We start from the raw sequence: 19923 nt of genomic DNA, 5'->3' as shown, positions 1-19923 counted from the left end.
TGTGCGTGTATGTATATATATATATATATATACACACCTGTGCGTATATATATATATATATATATATATATATACACCTGTGCGTATATATATATATATATATATATACACCTGTGCGTATATATATATATATATATATACACCTGTGCGTATATATATATATATACACCTGTGCGTATATATATATATATATATATATATATATATATATATACACACCTGTGCGTATATATATATATATATATACACACCTGTGCGTATATATATATATATATATATATATATATATATACACACACCTGTGCGTATATATATATATATATATATATACACACCTGTGCGTATATATATATACACCTGTGCGTATATATATATATATATATATATATATATATATACACCTGTGCGTATATATATATATATATATATATATATACACCTGTGCGTATATATATATATATATATATATATATATACACCTGTGCGTATATATATATATATATATATATATACACCTGTGCGTATATATATATATATATATATATATATATATACACCTGTGCGTATATATATATATATATATATATATATATATACACCTGTGCGTATATATATATATATATACACCTGTGCGTATATATATATATATATATATACATACACGTGTGCGTGTGTGTATATACATATATACACGTGTGCGTGTGTGTATATACATATATACACGTGTGCGTGTGTGTATATACATATATACACGTGTGCGTGTGTATATATATATACACACGTGCGTGTATATATATATATACACACGTGCGTGTATATATATATATATATATATATATATATACACGTATGCGTGTGTATATATATATACACGTGTGCGTGTGTATATATATATATATACACACGTGTGCGTGTGTATATATATACACGTGTGCGTGTGTATATATATACACGTGTGCGTGTGTATATATATACACGTGTGCGTGTGTATATATATATACGTGTGCGTGTGTATATATATATATATATACATACATACACGTGTGTGCGTGTATATATATATACATGTACATTGTGTGCGTGTATATATATTTTTTGTGCGTGTGTATTTGTAAAGTAGGTAAAAAAGACAGAGAAATAAGTTGGGAAAAAAAGCAAATTTGAAAAAAAAAAAAAAAAAATTAAATGAGTATTTCTGTTAACAGCATGCATCTGCACAATAAACAATCCTGAAACAGGTGATTGAATTATCTGCATTTATGAATATACATTACCAACTATTACTACTTTAATATGAGCGGCAACTGCGCGTCTGAACATATGTAGACGTACATGCGCACACAGCAAGTGCTTAGATCTGCACGCCAAAATCTACATTCGCGCATGCGTATGCACGTCCCACTTGTGTGCGTATCGATTGCGCCACTTATCATTTGCGTAAACGTTAATGTGCACATTTGGCCTTTGTCCATCGTAAATAATGTCCAAGGTAGAACAACAGCTTGCGAATTGTACACCAGCATTGCAGAGACTGTCTGGAGAGTCGATATAATACGAAATAATTTACTCGTCCTGCAACGGGTAAATTATTTCGAAAAACAGAACGGTTTTGTAGTACTATTATGTCTCCTATCCGAAGATTAACGCCCAGACATAACACTAAACCTTATGGCCTAAATTATTATTTCAACCTAAAATCCATTACCTGATTTGTAGTTTAGTAGGAAAATGTTTATGGCAATTAAGCTATACTGAAACGTCCACGTTTCATCCCTGTATGAAATCACCAAGCTAAGTGCACAAAAATCTGCGGAGATGAAATGCGGATGCGTAAGTGTCAAATATACACACTATATTATATCGCATACGTGAATAAACGAACTATGTATATACTAGCAGGCCGCCTGGCATTAGCCGGTCGTAAAATACGCTTAAATATATTTTGATTAATACAGATTTCGTATGCACTATATTATATTGGACTCAATATGTGGTAATGATTAAAAAAAACCTGCACCACCACCGAGAATTGAAACCAAAACGTTTAGCTTACGATTTACCTTTTCCTTTGACGTGAATGCCAGAGCTATGAAGACATGCAAGGCTAAAAATTAAAACATTAACCAATACTATTACGTTACACATGCATATTCGTAATGCTGTCGTTCGACCTTCATATGGCAAATTCCATTATTATTTTTTTTTAATTTTCACATTTTTGCACCGATCTAAAACCCAAATATAAAGTTTCGCATGGGTTCGAATACTTTATATATTAAGTTTCAAGTCTGTAAACCAAAAACTGACAGGAGTTCTGGTAGGTAAAATTTTTAAACAAACATACGCATACATCAATATAGAAAGGTTTGTTCACTATAAACTTTACGCAAATATTAAGCAAGTATTAATCATGTAGAATATCTGTATGAATGTAATTACACGTAATAGTTAACTAAAGATGATCATATAAGAAAACCGGAAAAAAAACTAATAGGGAATTAATTAAAATGAATGTTTAAAAAGAATATTCAAATTAGATAGATCTTTCATAGATGAAGGCAATTCCACGACTCATAACAGTTGTATTTTTTAAATACATAGGAAAAAAGGGGTTTTAATATGAATATAAATGCACAAAAAATCCAAATTTAGTGGAGTATAGATAGTCTGTCGGGTTAGCTCAAACGGTAGCGAATGCTACTGGAGTGCTAAATATTTTGGTTCTATTCTAGATGATGGCGCCCAAGTCATTTTTTCATAATCTTTTAATCAAAACAAAAACACACAAACACAGAATGTGAGAGATTATATATAATACATTCCACAGCCAAACAACGTCGCAGCCCACAAGAGCCATGACAGTCAACGAACCGAAGTCCATGACTCAAGTTTCGTCCTCATCAGTTAGACACCCGAACTCAGGATTCGAAAACCGAGCCTCCTGTATGCGAGGCAAGCACTCTACCAACTGAGCAAACTGATGAGCCCGAAACTTGGACACCCGGTTCGTTGACTGTCATGTCTCTTGTGGGCTGCGACGTTGTTTGGCTGTGGAATTTATAATTCAATAGAGAACTGGCTCTGTAGTAAATACGCAATCTTCATTAAAATATATTGAGCGTAATTTACGACCGGCAAAAGCTAGCAAAATAAAAACCAATCAGAACTTTTATAATAGACCAACTACTTTTTTCCACTTTGTTTAATAAAATTTATATAAGTAATGTGGAAGTGGGGCTGAAGCCGATGCAAAGATATAGTGACGAGGTCCGTGTGTCCTCGTACGCTATTATAAATAAAGCCTTTATATCGAGATCTAACTTATTTTGATTAAATTTGTACAAGAAATCCTATGACAGTATGTATTTTATATTAAGTTTGTTTACAATAATATCGCAGAATTTATAAGGCCACTGGTCAGAACTAAGATGGCATTGATCGCTCTCACCCATCAGTTTTGTGTCGAAGCAATCTTTTTAAAGAGTATGAATAGGAAGCTTTAATTGCAGGACGCCGTTCCTTAGTCTGTTTACGGAATAAATGACTAGCAGCCAAGATCTAAACAATAAATTGTAAAGTTTAATATTGCTATAAGGATTACGGCAACTTGATTGTTGAATGTATAACAAGGCTGAGAACGTAATATCTTCGATACTGAATCCGACAGAAGATGGGCTAGCAGTGTCAGAATTTTGGCGGAATTTTTTACACCCCCTCCCGCAACAAAAAAAAAAACTGCGAATAAAATATAAAAAACTCGTAATTTCTGCGAATAAAATATGAAAAAAAACTAAAAATTTCTGTTTTTAAAGTGGGTTTTTTATTTTCTTTATGGAATATACTTCCAAAATAAACTATTAAAGTTATTTAAAACATAATAAAAATATTTTTTTATTTGTTAAAAAACCGTGTAGACAAAATGTCCGCGTATTCAATCACCGCGAGCGGATATTTTGTCAACACGGTTTTTTAACAAATAAGAAATATTTTTATTATGTTTTAAACAACTTTAATAGTTTATTTTGGAAGTATATTCCATAAAAAAAAAATAAACAACCCACTTTAAAAACAGAAATTTTTAGTTTTTTTATATTTTATTCGCAGTTTTGTCTTAGGGGTGTCAAATTTGCAATGGCGATTTTCCCAAAGATTCTGACACTGCTAAAGGTGGGCCGCTGTGACGTCAGTGATGGATGGTAGTGTCGCGTCCTAAGAGGCTCACACTTCCAGGTATCATCGTCCCTCTTATAGAAGATGGTTTGTTATCGATCGCTGACAACCACACGCAAACAATAACGAGTCTGTTCATAGCTATTTTCGTAGGGCAAAAGGGCAACGCTTCAAGTGCACTGAATTGTCTTGATATCCCAGACCCGTGTCACATCTTCCTGCGATAGAACGGAAGCAGATATTTACGGCGCTGTTTTAAGTATGGGAAGTTTAAGTATGGCTGCCATGTTTAGATTTATCGATTACGTTTTATAAACAGGTTTCGCTTATTTTCCAGGACGTTTCATCAAATGAGATCATTTCAGTGTATAAATCTTCGTTTCGAATATTAGCGCTTCTGGAAATAATGTGATATTTACTTGTCAAAATAATCCCCACACTAAATCTAGAACTTATTGTTTTTGCACTTCATTTATTTATATTTTTTAATTTATTTTTTTACTTTTATAATTAAACTAGCCAGCCACCCGGCATTACCCGGTTGTAAAATGCGTATGAATATTATATTTTAATTCGTACAGAAACTGAGACGTGTATGCGGGTATTGTTTTTTCTTAACAGTTCACTTGTAAAAAAGGTCTCTAACTAAAATGTCGAGAAAAGACAGTCAAGTACGATAACCTTTGGGCTAGCTTGACGTCTTTAAAGTGCTTAAGCTTACTTATTTTTAACATAAGACATTTGTCACGTGAACGATTAACGAATGCGCATTCGTGAAACAGTTAACAAATTTCCGATGATCCTTGCATACTAATTATTCACTTTTGACCCCTTATCGTTTTTCCTGATGTCTGAATACCTTATGTATTATTTTTTGCCATTTTCATAATTTCTTCGTAGTTACACGAAAATATGCAGGTCTTTAATAGTGGTGTATCCAAGTACTAATATTTTAACAGCTTCTTGAAGGATATTAATACAGTACCTGCACAGGTCAATTTCCATCTGTATCTAACTTTTTATCGATTTATACTTATTTTGCAAATGTACTTAGTATTTGCACAGAAGATTTATACTGAATGTATGTGCGTATTAATTTATTAAAAAGTATTTTTCCTAAGGATAATATTCAAATACGTAACGATATTTTTTAAGTGCTAATGTCTTTCATATAAACACAACACGAGCGAAGTGTTACACTAAAAGATATTAATCGTCCAGTCAACATAACGACCGACTTTTTCTCATAGAATTTTTATCTCCAGAGAAAAAACAATGATTAAAAATATCGCTTGACAATTATTAGGTCGAAAATTTGCTTGTTTATATATGTGATAAATGTCATTTTGAAAAGAAATAAGCACATTTAGTTTTTGGCTTTCTAAACAAAAAAAAATATTTAAATGCGTAACCGTATTGACCGTTTATCTTATTAAACATTGTTTTTAACAGAAATAATTCGCTTGGAGTAAATTTTGAACACCATTTGTATACATTTCTGCAGATTAAAGAAAGTGACTGGGTTTTTAAAGACGATATTTATAGATACTGAAATAACTTTAAAAGAATAAAATATGCAACAGTAGTTTTTTCTTGCAACATGTCAAAAGAGAAAAAAAAGAAAAACATGCTGAAGATGGAGTTTAGCTCCAAAATAAACTTGTTATAAGTTTCAAACAAGTAAAGTATTTGTTTATTTTCCTAATATTACGTTGCGTTGTGATTTGGTTTTCAAGCACAGTTGATGTGCACTTTATTTTATTCAAATTAAATCAACGTTTCTATACTGAACTCGCACCCTTGGCGTTAAGTTAGGTTATTTATGCTATTATCTAAATCTCTTTAAATTTATGAAACACGTATGTAAATTTTTTTGAAATTCATGAATCTTGAGATTTGAACTTAAGTCAAAAGCTATTACCTCAGTAATGTGTGCTCTATTTCGTTTTGTCAACCAATCACGTGTTTCCATTGTGGTACGGAAAACTTAACACCATAACGTTTTCATAGTATATAGATTGTCCAGTATTTTTATTTTGTGTGTGTGATCTACTTATTTTATTACACAAACTGTACAATTGTTGCTTACGTGGAAGCCGTTATTGAAAAAGTGGAGAAAATAAATGCCACAATAAAAAAGATCGAAACATTAAAGACCTTATATGGTCTTAAAACAGACAAAGATAGGCCAGTTATTAAATGTATTAATAGGTGTGTCCATCGTATATTTTAATATCAATCTCCTTAGATTGACTTTCTTTTCCTGGAAAAAAGAAAAAGGAAAAGAAATAAAAGATAAATGGCGGGAAAGATTATAATTGAAATGAAATAAGACAAACTCATACACAGACTTATACGATAGATATTAACATACACAGACTTATACGACAGATATTAACATACACAGACTTATACGACAGATATTAACATACACAGACTTATACGACAGATATTAACATACACAGACTTATACGACAGATATTAACATACACAGACTTATACGACAGATATTAACATACACAGACTTATACGACAGATATTAACATACACAGACTTATACGACAGATATTAACATACACAGACTTATACGACAGATATTAACATACACAGACTTATACGACAGATATTAACATACACAGACTTATACGACAGATATTAACATACACAGACTTATACGATAGATATTAACATACACAGACTTATACGATAGATATTAACATACACAGACTTATACGATAGATATTAACATACACAGACTTATACGATAGATATAAAAAAAAGAGAGAATCCGAGAGAAAGGAGAGAAAAAAGAAATGCGCTCATAACAAATGAATCATTAACAGCAAGAAAATAGATTGAAATCACGACTTTTGTTTTATTACCAGAGTATTTAACCACTTAAAGTTAGAGTACAATATAAATGAAACAAAAGGGTTCTTAATAACACAGCATGGTTTGTTTAAGAATCGGAAGAGGATATCATTGAAATTAATCTTAGGGAACTAATTAACCTTTAACACGACTAGTAAATCACATTTGTTTTAGATGTTTCTCATTATCTGTGATGGGATGTGGCGGTGGTTTAGTCGTTAACGACATGGACTGACAACTTGGATGCTCAAAGTTCGAATGCAGTGCGTTCTACAAAAATCACGTACACTTGGGATGTTGCTAACCTTCCGTAAGTACTTGATGTATTGCTAAAAAAACAATCAACAGAATCTTCGGATTTATACGATATTATGAGGATGATCTGGTTGATAGAAACAACCCTTAAAAAAAATAAAATAAAGAAATCTTAGAATTTCGGGTAAAAATATCTATGGTGTGCAATTTTTAGTTACGTCAATTTTCCCGATTAATGCCGGGACACGAGTCATGTTTGTGGAAAATATGTGGTCGCTAGACAAGTGGGAAATTTAGTCTTCTAAATTTTATTTAAATTGGATTTGTTTAAATATCATGTCTGGTTTATTCAATTCGCCAATCTGCACGGATGATATTGAGCATCTGTGAATGGATAATATTAATATATGGAAAAATTTATAAAAATCACATAAAAAGGATATGTGTGCGTCTCCATATTTCCAAACCATCTCCTCCAAAACGAAAAGTCGGAGAGCGGCGTTACGAGCCTCAAATGATTCGATTTTTTACGGCCATTCTTTTATGAATCTTTAGCTGATTAAGTTTTTAAGGGGCCAAAAATTGATCAAAAGTTGAAAAGAAAAATCGTTATACATCTTAGTTTATTTTTAATCAGTTCATATGCGTGTCACGTTGGTAACAGCGATAACGTCACTAGTTTTGAATGCTACAATTTCGGTTCTAGCTGATGGCACCCAAATACTTTTTACTTTTAAAATTACGACTATAATATACGAAATCTGAACAAATTAAAATATATTTAAGCGTATTTTATTCCCGGGCAAATCCGGGTGCCGGCCCCACTAGTTCTTTAGAAAGAAAAAAAAGTTTGATAATTATACCGCTTTTCTACCCATCACTCATGTAGTTCTACTTACATTGTCCGCCATTTTGAATTTCCATGATTTATCATTTTTATAATAATTTTAACCAGTTCCTCAATGGTAAAAGATACTAATGAATTTAACAAAACGACTGGTGACAGCAGTCAACAGACTCCTGGATGTTAACACTGTTTCAGTAGGCCAATTCACCTCTACCTGTAGAAAAATTCAGCGCTTGCACACTTATTGAATCGTGCTTTTTTTTTTTTTTTTTTAAATAGTAATTAAGTTAAATTAAAGTTTTTCGGTGAAATTACAGAATAGTTGCAAAACACCCTCCTCTCCACATGTTAATAATGGCCTTCTCAATAAGATTTCAGCATGGTTAAAAAAAAAATGCACCAGTACCAAATATTCACGGTACTTTCTTTTATAACCTCTTCCGGTATCATCGCATACGAAGATACTATTGTTGACATTGGTTTCTCCAGTGTTTTTATAGTACAATTTTTTTTCAAAGACATCGGGTACTTGCTGGAGGGACCACGTGGAGGATACCAACATCCCAAGTGAAAGTGATTTTTGTGGAGCGAACTGGATTCGAACCCAGGTCGTAAAACAATGTCATTATCCACTTGACAACAACAATCACGCTCCACCTCTTTCAGCAATATCAAAAGACATCAGTATTAAAAGGATTTGACAATAAATGGAAATGCGTTGTTCGGTTAATGGGAAACTACGTTCACGTTCATTTTGATAGAAAAAAAATCCGACTATAAAAAATAAAATGAAGTTGGAAGTAAAATAGAAGTGACATTTTTTAATATTAAAAGGTTATCTAATTACCTTTGAAATGCATTTAGAAAATGATATTCATGTTCTACTTGTACGGATTAGGTATCCAGCGGCTTTCATTGCCTATATTTGAGGATATTGATGAAGAATTCGAAGTATTAATGTTGAAGCTCGAGGAAAAAAAAACGCTCGTGCAGTTTACGAATCGTAATCTTTTAGATCAGACTAGCAGGAGTATCCAGCGTTTCCCGGATGTCGAGGTGGTGTAGTAAGGATATTGAGCAACTCAAAAAAAACTTTGGTAAATGTTTCGTTTAGGTCCGCCTCCACAATTTTCTTTAAAATGACGACATTTATAGGTTTTCGACTATGCTGAATACGAAAATCGCATTGAAATGTTGCAAAGTAGTTATCAAGATAGAAAAAAATGCATTATGCACGGTAATTTTGGCGGCTATTTTGGTTTTTTTCCTTCGTGTAAAATTCTGATTGCTTAGGGCGCGCGCGCATGCGCGTAAAAAAAATGGCCGCCAAAATTACCGTGCATAATGCATTTTTTTCTATCTTGATAACTACTCATCCCTGCAACATTTCAATGGGATTTTCGTATTTAGCATAGTCGAAAACCTATAAATGTCGTCATTTTAAAGAAAATTGTGGAGGTGGACCTAAACGAAACATTTACCAAAACGGTAATTAAACTTGGAAACACGATTTTAAAAAATCGCGCGGATCAGTAAGTGCATTTAGCACCAAAAATAATTATCTAAAAAGACAATTAACAAAACTATTTGATAACGTATTATATTAGAAGGCCGATATATTGGCTGTGAAGGGTTAAATGTTTAGGTGAAAGTACCTTTTAACAATGTTCCCGTCCTCCCCAGTAAAATAATTTTTCTAAATAATTATTTCATAAACTGCACAAGTAGCATTTCGTTTACTTTAGGCAGTTTTCAGTTTAAACGTTTACTTTAAAGTTATTTGCATTCGTGTTGATTTGAGATTCTCTTATCTTTCAAATGAAATCAGTTTTATCTGATTAAATTGACCTGAACTTATGTACCCATTGAAAAAACATGGCGGACTTGAACTAGAATCCTCCTTCCTAAAAACGGCTTTCGGAATAAACACCAACCTCCATGTTCAGAACGGCTTTCGTTTTTTGCAATGTTTTCAGTGGATTATTATTGATAGGACACTAATATATAGGGGAGGGGAGAGGGATGATTCTTGTACAGGTTTGCAAAAAAAAAAAAAAAAAAAAAAAAAAAAAAAAAAAAAAAAAAAAATCCGTAAAAAAATTTAAAAAATCGTTAATTATGTAAAATTCGGGCTTTCATATTTTTTTTTTAAGATAAAATTTAAATGCTTTATTCAATTGTGCGCTATCTTGTTATGATAGCGAGATGAAATAATAGTTACCAAACGCCTCCCATCATAACATGTCAAGAATGGGTTCTTAAGAATTGCATAAACATCGATTAAAAAAAAAAAAAAAGTTCTTATGCAAAATACGGACACTGCTTTTTTTTTAGTTTTGGTAAAAAAAAAAAAAAAAAAAAAAAAAATCACCTTCAAAGTAATGACTAAGGTTTTCAAGTATGCTAAAACGAATATTGCTTTTAAATTTTCCGTAAACAAATAGTTTTCCAGATATTAAGCAAGGCAATTTGTTGGTTATCACTGGTAGCAATTGTATGCGTAAGCGCACGCATATTTTACCTCACCTAATTCACCTTAATTTTACTTATTTTTTCCACAAAATTTAAGATTAATTAAATTTGGTGCTAATGCAGAGAGTGATCCGCGCTATTTTTTTTTTAATCGTATTTCCACGTTGAAAGTTTTTTTTTTTTTTTATTCAATTGTAAGGTTAAAGTACAGAATAGGTACAAAAAACCCTCCCCATGTTAAGAATGGCTTTTTAAATAACGTTATTATTTCAGCATGGATCACTCTCTGCATGAGTACCTTTAATTTTACTGTATATTCAGTTTATTAAAATGTTAGGTGCAAGTAACGAATAGTTACAAAACGCCTTCCGATATGTAGGTTAAGGATGGGTTAATTATTTCAGCACGTTCCGTATTCTGCATAAGTATCAAATTCAATTATTCACATTAATTTAATAATTACAAGTAAGAAAAATAACTTGTTTACTTACATTATGCGCCATCTTGATTGTTCGCGTTTTAATTGTTCTACTCCTTAGCGACGAGACGTAATGTCCAAATTCCAAATATCGCCGAACTGTTAATCCGTCGATCTGTTAATTAACTTCCAATAATATCCTCCACGATAGCAATCCTTTTAATGCAGGAAATTAATTATGTAAGCATTTACTTACACGTAATTAAAGAATTGTGTTGTAGGTGTGCATTTCATTTATGTATCCATCCACTTGCGTAAAGATATGACGTGTTCTTGTTAAAGACTACATGTATTTATTCTAGAAAAGACATATAGTCAAAGACTCGTAGCACTCAACCTGGTTGCAAACTTATATATTCCACATGTACAAAAGCACATGGTGAATATAAATGGAATTTATATCAAAAACAAAGTTTTTTTTTCTTTTTTTTTAAATTAAGTTATTGCTGTTTTAGAGTTCAGTGTAATTTGTTATTTTGAAATTTAGTTTCTACGTAAATTGGTTTGACGCAAATTTTCGAATTATGGTTTCTTATCTGATGATTTAACTCTTTCTTTTGTAGTGGAAGAAATGTTGCACTTGTGTCTGGTCCGTATCAGGTGCTGTAACTGATATTTATGAGTCTAGTTCGGTCTTTTAAGCAATGGCGAAGAGTAACCTGAAAAATAAAAATAAAAATAAAATGATATAATTTAATATTTCTTTTCTTTTTCTTCTAGCCTTCCTCCCTCCCTCATTAGTTTACTTTAGCACGTTCTCCTGTCGATTTTTCCATTTAACATAGACTAACCAACTCATCCTCTTATCAGTTTTTTCTACTTGAGAGTCACCACTTATGAAGGCCAGAAGTCCATTCGAGGATAAGTTAATGAATGTAAAGTGGTAGTGTAGTAATGGTTAACGGTGTAAATTGTAGAATTTGATTATTTATGAAGACGGCTCAACAAGAATTTGTTTACATTGGATTTGAAGGCTACCATGTTGTATTCAATCGGGACAATTCCACAGTCGGGCAATTCTGAAAGAAGCTTTGTTCATGGAATCTGCGTTTAGATTTAGGCACAGTTAGAGAGTTGGGAGAACCGTATACAGTGATTGAAGCGAGTCGCGTGGTTTTAGTGAAAGTTTGGCAAATGGCAACTATAGATTGGAGTTCAGTCGAGCACTTGCCATGAAAATAACGATAGAGCAGAGACAGGATCGCAGCGTTTCTTTTGTGGGAAAGAGGTTGCAGGGAAGAGAAAAGGGCATAATATACCATGTTTCGAAGCCGGTTTTGAACTCTATATAGGTCACGCCTTCGCTGCGTAGGAAGATATTACACAAGATTGGAAGATGGAGGGAAGGAGTCAAGCCAGCACTCTTAAAGGAAAAACACTCTGACCTAGGAACACCTGCCTGGGCATCCCCGCCGGCATTTCTTGCCTCAGGCAGTAAGCAATGAACTTACTCCATTCGAATGATGAGAGGTAACGGTTTGGTAGAGTGGACCTTTTAGAGTTGCACATGGGCAAAGTCAACATGGAAAATGTCATTTCAATAATGGCCTAGACTCTGTTGAATTTGGTGCCAAGGGGGAAACTCCTTTTAGTTTATTCCCTGTCCCCGTATCTTTTTATCCTCTGCTCCCAAAATCAACAGAGCTAAGACCATTCCTGTAATGACCTGGTCTTTGTTGACTGCGGTGTAATGCTGTTCCTGTGCAACTCTGGCAGGTCCACCCTCCCAAGTTTTGCCTTCTTTGTTTGAGAAAGGGGTTAGTTTATTGCAAATAGCCTAAGGCACCCTTATTGGGGGATGCCAACAGGGCTGGGCAGGCACTTTTTGTAGATCAGAGTGCGCTTTCTTAAGGGCACTAACTTCTATATCCCACTTTCAGACCCTGGCGTCTAAGTTCAGTGCGAGAGAACTAAACTTATCCCTTTTCTGTTGATAACTACTGTCCTTCTCTTTTTCTCTCCGTCAATATCGCTGTAATTCTTTTGAGCACCATATTCTTTTTTATGCACAATTATCTTTGTACCACACACATATTTACCCACTCTCTCATTTTTAGCTTATGATGTTCCTTCTCTCTGATTACTTAACTGTAACAGACTGCGTGTGATCGCGTGTGAGAGAATCAGCATCAGCAGCAGCCGAGCGATGGCTAGCTAGTTAAGGTATTAGCAGCAACCGCAGCAGCAGCAGCAGCAGCAGAAGCAGCCGTTAAAGCAATTATACAGATTAGCAAGTGTGCACGAGCTTCAATCACAGGAAAGAGAGAGAGAGAGAGAGAGAGAGAGAGAGAGAAAAGGGGCAGTACATGGTCGCGAGAAGCAAGTGCGCGCTGGAGAAGATGGACGTGTAAATGTGAGTGCGAGAAAGCATTGGCTGGGGCCAGCGTCAAATATTGAGGAGACAAAGACTTTTAAAAAATATATTTGTGTGCGAAAGGACTTTGGAAAGATAATGAACTGCGTTGTTTTGGAGGAACCACGAATAAATGCATTTCATTTACATTTTTAAAAATGCTGAGTTGGATTTTTATTTCTTTTCTATTTCTTTCTTTTTGTTTGTTTGTTTGTTTGTTTGTCTGTTTGTTTGTTCCTGCTACGGTATGTAACTACCTCCTCTCTCTCTCTCTCTCTCTCTCTCTCTCTCTCTCTCTCTCTTTGTATATCTATCTATCTATGTATCTATCTATCTATGTATCTGTCTATCTATCTATCTATCTATATATATATATATATATATATATATATATTTCTTTCTTTCTCTCTGATAAATATTTCTCCTCCTCTCTTTAGAATTCTCACTTCTTTTCTTCGCTACCACCTCTTAATTATCTTCATTTCATTCTATACCTTTCTCGTTATGTGGCACTATATCTTAGTGCCCCGTCTGTGGTTGTTGTATCTCACACCCCAGCACGGCCAGGGGGGTCATTTGGTCGTAAGCGGAGGGATACACAGAAATAAGCAGCCTGAATGAACTCCCATAATTCCCTTACTTTTCTCCATCTCTTTTTTCGTCCGGACAGCATGGGGTAAGACGTATGTTTTTTGTCTCTCGGCAAATGGGAGGAGGAGTTAAGGTTAGTTAGTTTTAAGAAGTCAATAGTGCTAAGTTAATTGTATGATATGTACGTTAATATTGCAATATATATTGTATAAATTTTGTAAAATAAAATAGTTAAGATCTTATATATTACAATTGTATTGTGCGTTGTTTGTGCCTGTATTGAATGTCTGCCTTTAGTCAAAGGAAACGAGCATGAAGACGAAGAAGATTTCAACCTCGTCAAACGCTCAAAAAATAAGACGTCAATCTGGGAAAAGAACGAGCCATACACACCCAACATCTCAGGTATGCCTTTTCTCTTCACCTAGACAAAAAGACGTCTAATCGACAGATCTTCATACGTCGACCGTTTCCAGGACATTTAATACAACACGTGGGTCAGTCACACGCCAATGGCCGGCCTATAGTTGTACAGTTAGATAGGTTACTATATTTTCCTCTTCCGTTTATTTCTCTCTTCTTTTTCTTCCCTTTTTACTTCACTAACTTTCCCTGTCTCTTTATTCTTTTAACTACCGCCCGTATTTTCTTTCTCTCTCCCTACTACACATTTCTCTTTCTCTTTTTAGAATCTTTTTTCTTCTTCTCTCTCTTTCAAAATCCTCACTTCTTTTCTTCTGACTTTCTTGTATATCTTTGAAGTATGTGCTCATTCAGGTTTCATACATTTTACGCAGTTTAATACACTTTATGCAGTCTTCTGTGCTATTAATGTATTCTGCAAGATATTCCACGTTGCACTGGTTGAGTAATAGAGGATACACTAGGCAGTGTTACATCGTATGTTTCTCCTCTCCACATGAACAGATAGTTGTGCCAGTTTTGTAATCTCATCTGATCACAGAAGCTTTCTTCTTTTCGGGCGGTCGAGTGCTTTCCACTGGAACCAAGGTGCTTTGGAACTGACAGGGTTAGCATTAAAAAAAAAGAGAGAGAGTCCCATGTTTTTTTTTTTTTACACAGTGATCACCACTTATCAAGGCCCGGAAGCCACTCAGGGATAAGGGTTATTGCAAGTACATTACGTTAGTGTGGAGATTTGATGAAGTGTTTAATTAAGGGGGCGGTTCATTAGGAATTTGTTAACATTGGACTTGAAGACATCCAAGTTGTAGTCCGGAGGGAATCAGGCAGACGGAACAGAGTTCCACAGGCGTGCAGTTCTAAGAAAGAAGCTTTGTTCATGGAATCCGCGTTTTGATTTAGGCACAGATATAGAGTGGGGGAAATTTTTCACAGTGGATTCAGCTAGACGGGTGTTTTTCATGAATGATTGGCGAGGGGGGACCAGAGATTGGAGTTCAGACGAGCACCTGCCATGGAAATAACGATAAAACAAGGATAGGCTCGCAACGTCTCTTCTGTGGGAGAGAGGTTGCAGGGCAGAGAAAAGGGCATCCCCTACTAAGCCACGAAGTCTATTTCTAGTATGTAGCCCACCGCGGTGTCATTAGGAAGAGGGCATTCTCTAGTCGTCTGATCCACGGTTGTAATCTGCTCTCTTCCTGAGATGTTGTTAAGGGATCCACATTCCTCTTATTTGTTTATCTCTTATTTCACCCCTCCCCAAAATAACCATAAGATCGTCCTCTCTCTAGCTTTCTCGTTAACCAAATTATTTTCTTCTTTTCCCGTCTAATTTTTTTTTCTCGCTTCATCCGTCCCTATTTCTTATCATTATTATCTCTGCTTATATATAAAAGACGTTTTGCGTGCGCGCGTGTGTGATATCTGTCTGCGTGTGAGTTTCTTCTGCATGGACTCCAAAACGGCTCGACCGATTTTTTCAAAATTTCACACAACTGTACTTTTTGTGTCTCGGACTGTTCTTATATAGGTTGTGTGTCGGAGCGTCTCATATAAGTATTAAAATCGGTACTCGAAAGAATCCGATTAAAGAGGGAAGAGTCCGATTTTGATAAAAGTTAACATCCTCATACAGCGTAGCATCACATCTCCATTTGAGAAACTCTATTACCGCACAAGATAAATATAAAATCAACAGTATGTTCTTTAATGAAATCGGGACGCTTTCGAAACGAATGTTTCTGTTTAGGGCATGATACTTGACTTTTGCGTTTCAAATCATTACATAAAGATAACTTTATGAAATCAACAGTTGGTTCTCTACGATGTAATGTACACGACAATGTGCTGTGAGCTAAGTAACTCCGGGGAGGCATGAAAAGCTTCCTCTCTGAGCACCGCGGTGGGCTACATACTAGAACAGGTAATCAATCGATTTCATTGAAAAATGAGCGATTTTACCGATTTCGATGACAATAAAAGTAGTGTAAAACATTGTTGACCCTTATTTAATCCCGGGTAACGTCGAGTTTCCCTGCTAAGTGATATTATAATTACGCTTTTTCTTCAGAGTTTTATATTTTTCGAGTTCTCTTTCTAATTCTCTGACTTTATTTCTATATACATCTATTTTCTTTTCTTTCTCTTTCTTAGCAGCATATATATATATGCTAAGAAAGAGGTAGGGCTAATATATATATATATATATATATATATATATATATATATATATATATATATAACTCTACTTAAAATCCACTCTCTCGCTACCTAACTCTTTTATGTCCCATTTCTCTCGCTCCCCCCTCTCTCTCTCTCTTTCTCTCTCTCTCTCTTCCCCTTCCCTCCATTCTCCCCCTCTCGCTCTCTCTCTCCCTCCCTATCTCAGATCAGCTCTCATCGCTGTCTCTTTCTCTCCTCTTTTTCTCTTTCTTTCTGGCGCCGTTTTCTTTTAATTTTTCCCATTCTTTCTTTTATATCAAACGTATTACCGAATCGATGACTATTCATTCAACAGTTAAATGTTAGTCAAAAGAAAAACATTTGTTTAAAATAAAAAAATGCTTCTATTTCGGTCAATCAAGTTCCGAGCAACACCCTTTAAAATTCTATTGAAATATTTTCCTATGAATATATTTGATGGCAATGAGTAACGTCAACATAAATAATAATTCAAACATTCATGAAATATTTTCGTTGGAGGATGATAAAGGTGCATAGAGTTACTTAACTAGCTGTTGACATATTAGATTAAACGTTTCCTTGGTCTTTTCGGCTACGATCAAAGTGTAGTATTTTTTTTTAATAAAATCTTATGTTTACAAATTTATTTCATTGCTTATATAAAACACACACAAAATATGATTTAGGAATCTTAGGTAGGACAATCCCCCCACCCTGTGCTTAAGGTATTGTGGTTAATGAGAACTTTAGCCAGGATCAAGCACTAGCAAAGGTACAGGGATGAGAATGACCATAGACACCCCCTCTTCCCCAATTTTTGAGTGGCCTTGTGCCTAATTTTTCATTTATTTCTATTTTGTTAGTAAAATTTCAGAGTGAATAAAAAATATATAACTCAAAGTGTAGTATCTTTTCTGAAGCTACATTTCGCGGTTCTGACCTCGATCACGGGGGGGGGGAGAAATCCTTCTAGATAAATAGAATTTTTATTTTTGTTCCTATCCAGAGTGCCCTTTTTGGGGGAGCTGAATTTTCCCCACATTAAAAACCGACCATGTGGCTAACTCTGCCCTCGTGGGAAGGCAAGTAAATAGATTAAATACTAAAGTAATGTAAGCGTTACTCTTGTCAATATAAATCATTTAAAAGAAAACATAGCTGAGAAATTAGTAAAAAAAAATAATTTAGTTTAGTTTACTTACTCATTACGTTTGAAAATGTAATATTTAATATTTAAAAGAAGTTATAATCAATATGATTTGTCAGTAAAATAATGCAAGTTTAACCATTTTTATCATCTACAGTAAGTACGTGACCGGTTATTTTATTTACAACCAGAATTTACCGTACGTGGAATTGCTAATAATTATTTTAAAATAATAAATTTTAAAGTTTCTACCGTAATATTTCACGATGTGTTCTTTACACAACTAAAAGCAATACCAATCGATTTTATTGATAACATGTTCTATCTAACAGGATAATTCTCGCTGCAGCATACAATGTGCGCATTGAATTTTTTGTTGTTTTTTTTTTCCAAAGAAGAAATAGAGAGAGAAATACAGTGATGAGAGCGACGAAAAGAGATAATGAGAGAGTGATCACAGCTATGATGAAAGAGAGAAAATTGAAATAGAAAAGTTGAGGGGACACAAAAGAGTTAGGTAGAGATAGTTTAAAAAAAAAGAAAGAAAAGAGTAGTTTAAAAATGGCGTCTATACTTTTCAGTCTTCTATTATATTTACATTAGGATTACATTTGAAGTATCTAACTCAAGCGCTTGTTATGTGTGTGTATATAAATATATATATATATATATATATATATATATATATATATATATATATATATATGCACATATATATACATATATATATATACATACACACACAGACACATATATATATACATATATATATATACATACATTATATATATACATACATACATTATATATATACATACATTTTATATATATATATATATATATATATATATATATATATAATTATTTTTTTTTTACTATAATAATTAAAATAAAAAAAGTCTATATTCCAAATTCCAAGATGTTAAAATGCATGTTAAAATGCTCGATTCTGGAGAGCACTTGCTTCGTAGCAAAGTAATTCTTATATAGACATAAAGTCTGTTCATTTCATTTTCTTTTCTTTTTTTGTTAAATTTTTATGTGTGATTTACTCTATAATAATATTGTTCTATTATTGGCTGAGTGGATCAGAAACATCAAAATTAATAAAGAATGCTTCTTCTGTTTTCGATGTCGTTTTTTTTATTTATTCTTTTTTTTTTCTTTTTTAATTAATACAAACATACGGAAAGGTAAAGTCATAAAATCACGATGTCATTTTATTGCGAAAATAAAATTCTGCGTAGGCATTAAATTTTGTTGTTAAATATTATTATATGAGGAATATTTTCGAGTTAAAATATCTTGAGAAATACACATCTGGTATTGAGAAATACAGGCTTTACATATTAAACCTTAGTAAAGTCATACAATATGGCCTAAAATAGACAGCCATTTTGTATAACTTGGTAGTCTATAGCTAATGTAAACATATTTTAAGTGTGTATTTCTCAATACAAAATATGTATTTCGCAATAGATTTTAACTCGAAAGAATTCCATATATAATAATATGTAACAAAATATACTTTTAATGCCTAAACGGAATTTGTTTCTCACAACAAACTTACGCTGTGATTTGGTGACTACGAAAGTATCTAATTTTTTATTTATTTTTTATTTATTTTATACCAAACGTATTACCGAATCGATGACTATTCATTCAACAGTTAAATGCTAGTCAAAAGAAAAACATTTGTTTAAAAAAAAATTCTTCAGATCGTAGCAGCAAATGCAATGCGGATTTTTATTTATGTTTGTTGTTATCATTCAATATTTCGAACGCCCTGCCCTGCATTTGTCATCTCGAAAGCTTATTGATGGAATCGTATCACCATGCGATCCCAGCAATAAAGCGTTAGTCAAAAACAACGACATTGGTTTATTCTTCAATCACCACACGCTCATATTAAAAATGTCTCAAGGAGTGTTCATACAATATAAAAATACGCTTTCTCTATATATACGTATTTAAACGTCTACGTATCTGTCTTTTATATATATATATATATATATATATATATATATATATATATATATATGTGTGTGTGTGTGTGTGTGTGTGTGTATGTGTGTGTGTATGTGTGTTTGTGTGTGTTTGTGTGTTTGTGTGTGTGTGTATGAATAACT

The 19923-nt window shown here is 33.4% G+C and overlaps 1 protein-coding gene across 3 annotated transcripts in view; it reads right to left on the bottom strand.

The window, feature by feature from the left end:
* The window catches only part of LOC145296750 (protein SLC31A2-like), a 373171-nt gene that overhangs the window by 149231 nt on the left and 204017 nt on the right, over nt 1-19923 (bottom strand). For all 3 annotated transcript variants that reach the window (XM_080142786.1, XM_080142785.1, XM_080142787.1), the window contains one exon: nt 11107-11752. In XM_080142786.1, coding sequence (XP_079998912.1) covers nt 11107-11118 — 12 coding nt within the window. In that variant the 5' untranslated portion in view covers nt 11119-11752. The remainder of the gene's footprint in view (nt 1-11106; nt 11753-19923) is intronic.

This window comes from Euprymna scolopes, chromosome 17 (genome assembly GCF_053919585.1).
Source record: "Euprymna scolopes isolate OS-2025 chromosome 17, ASM5391958v1, whole genome shotgun sequence".
Classification (NCBI taxonomy): Eukaryota; Metazoa; Mollusca; class Cephalopoda; order Sepiida; family Sepiolidae; genus Euprymna; species Euprymna scolopes.
This window is presented reverse-complemented; position numbering and strand designations above follow the sequence as displayed.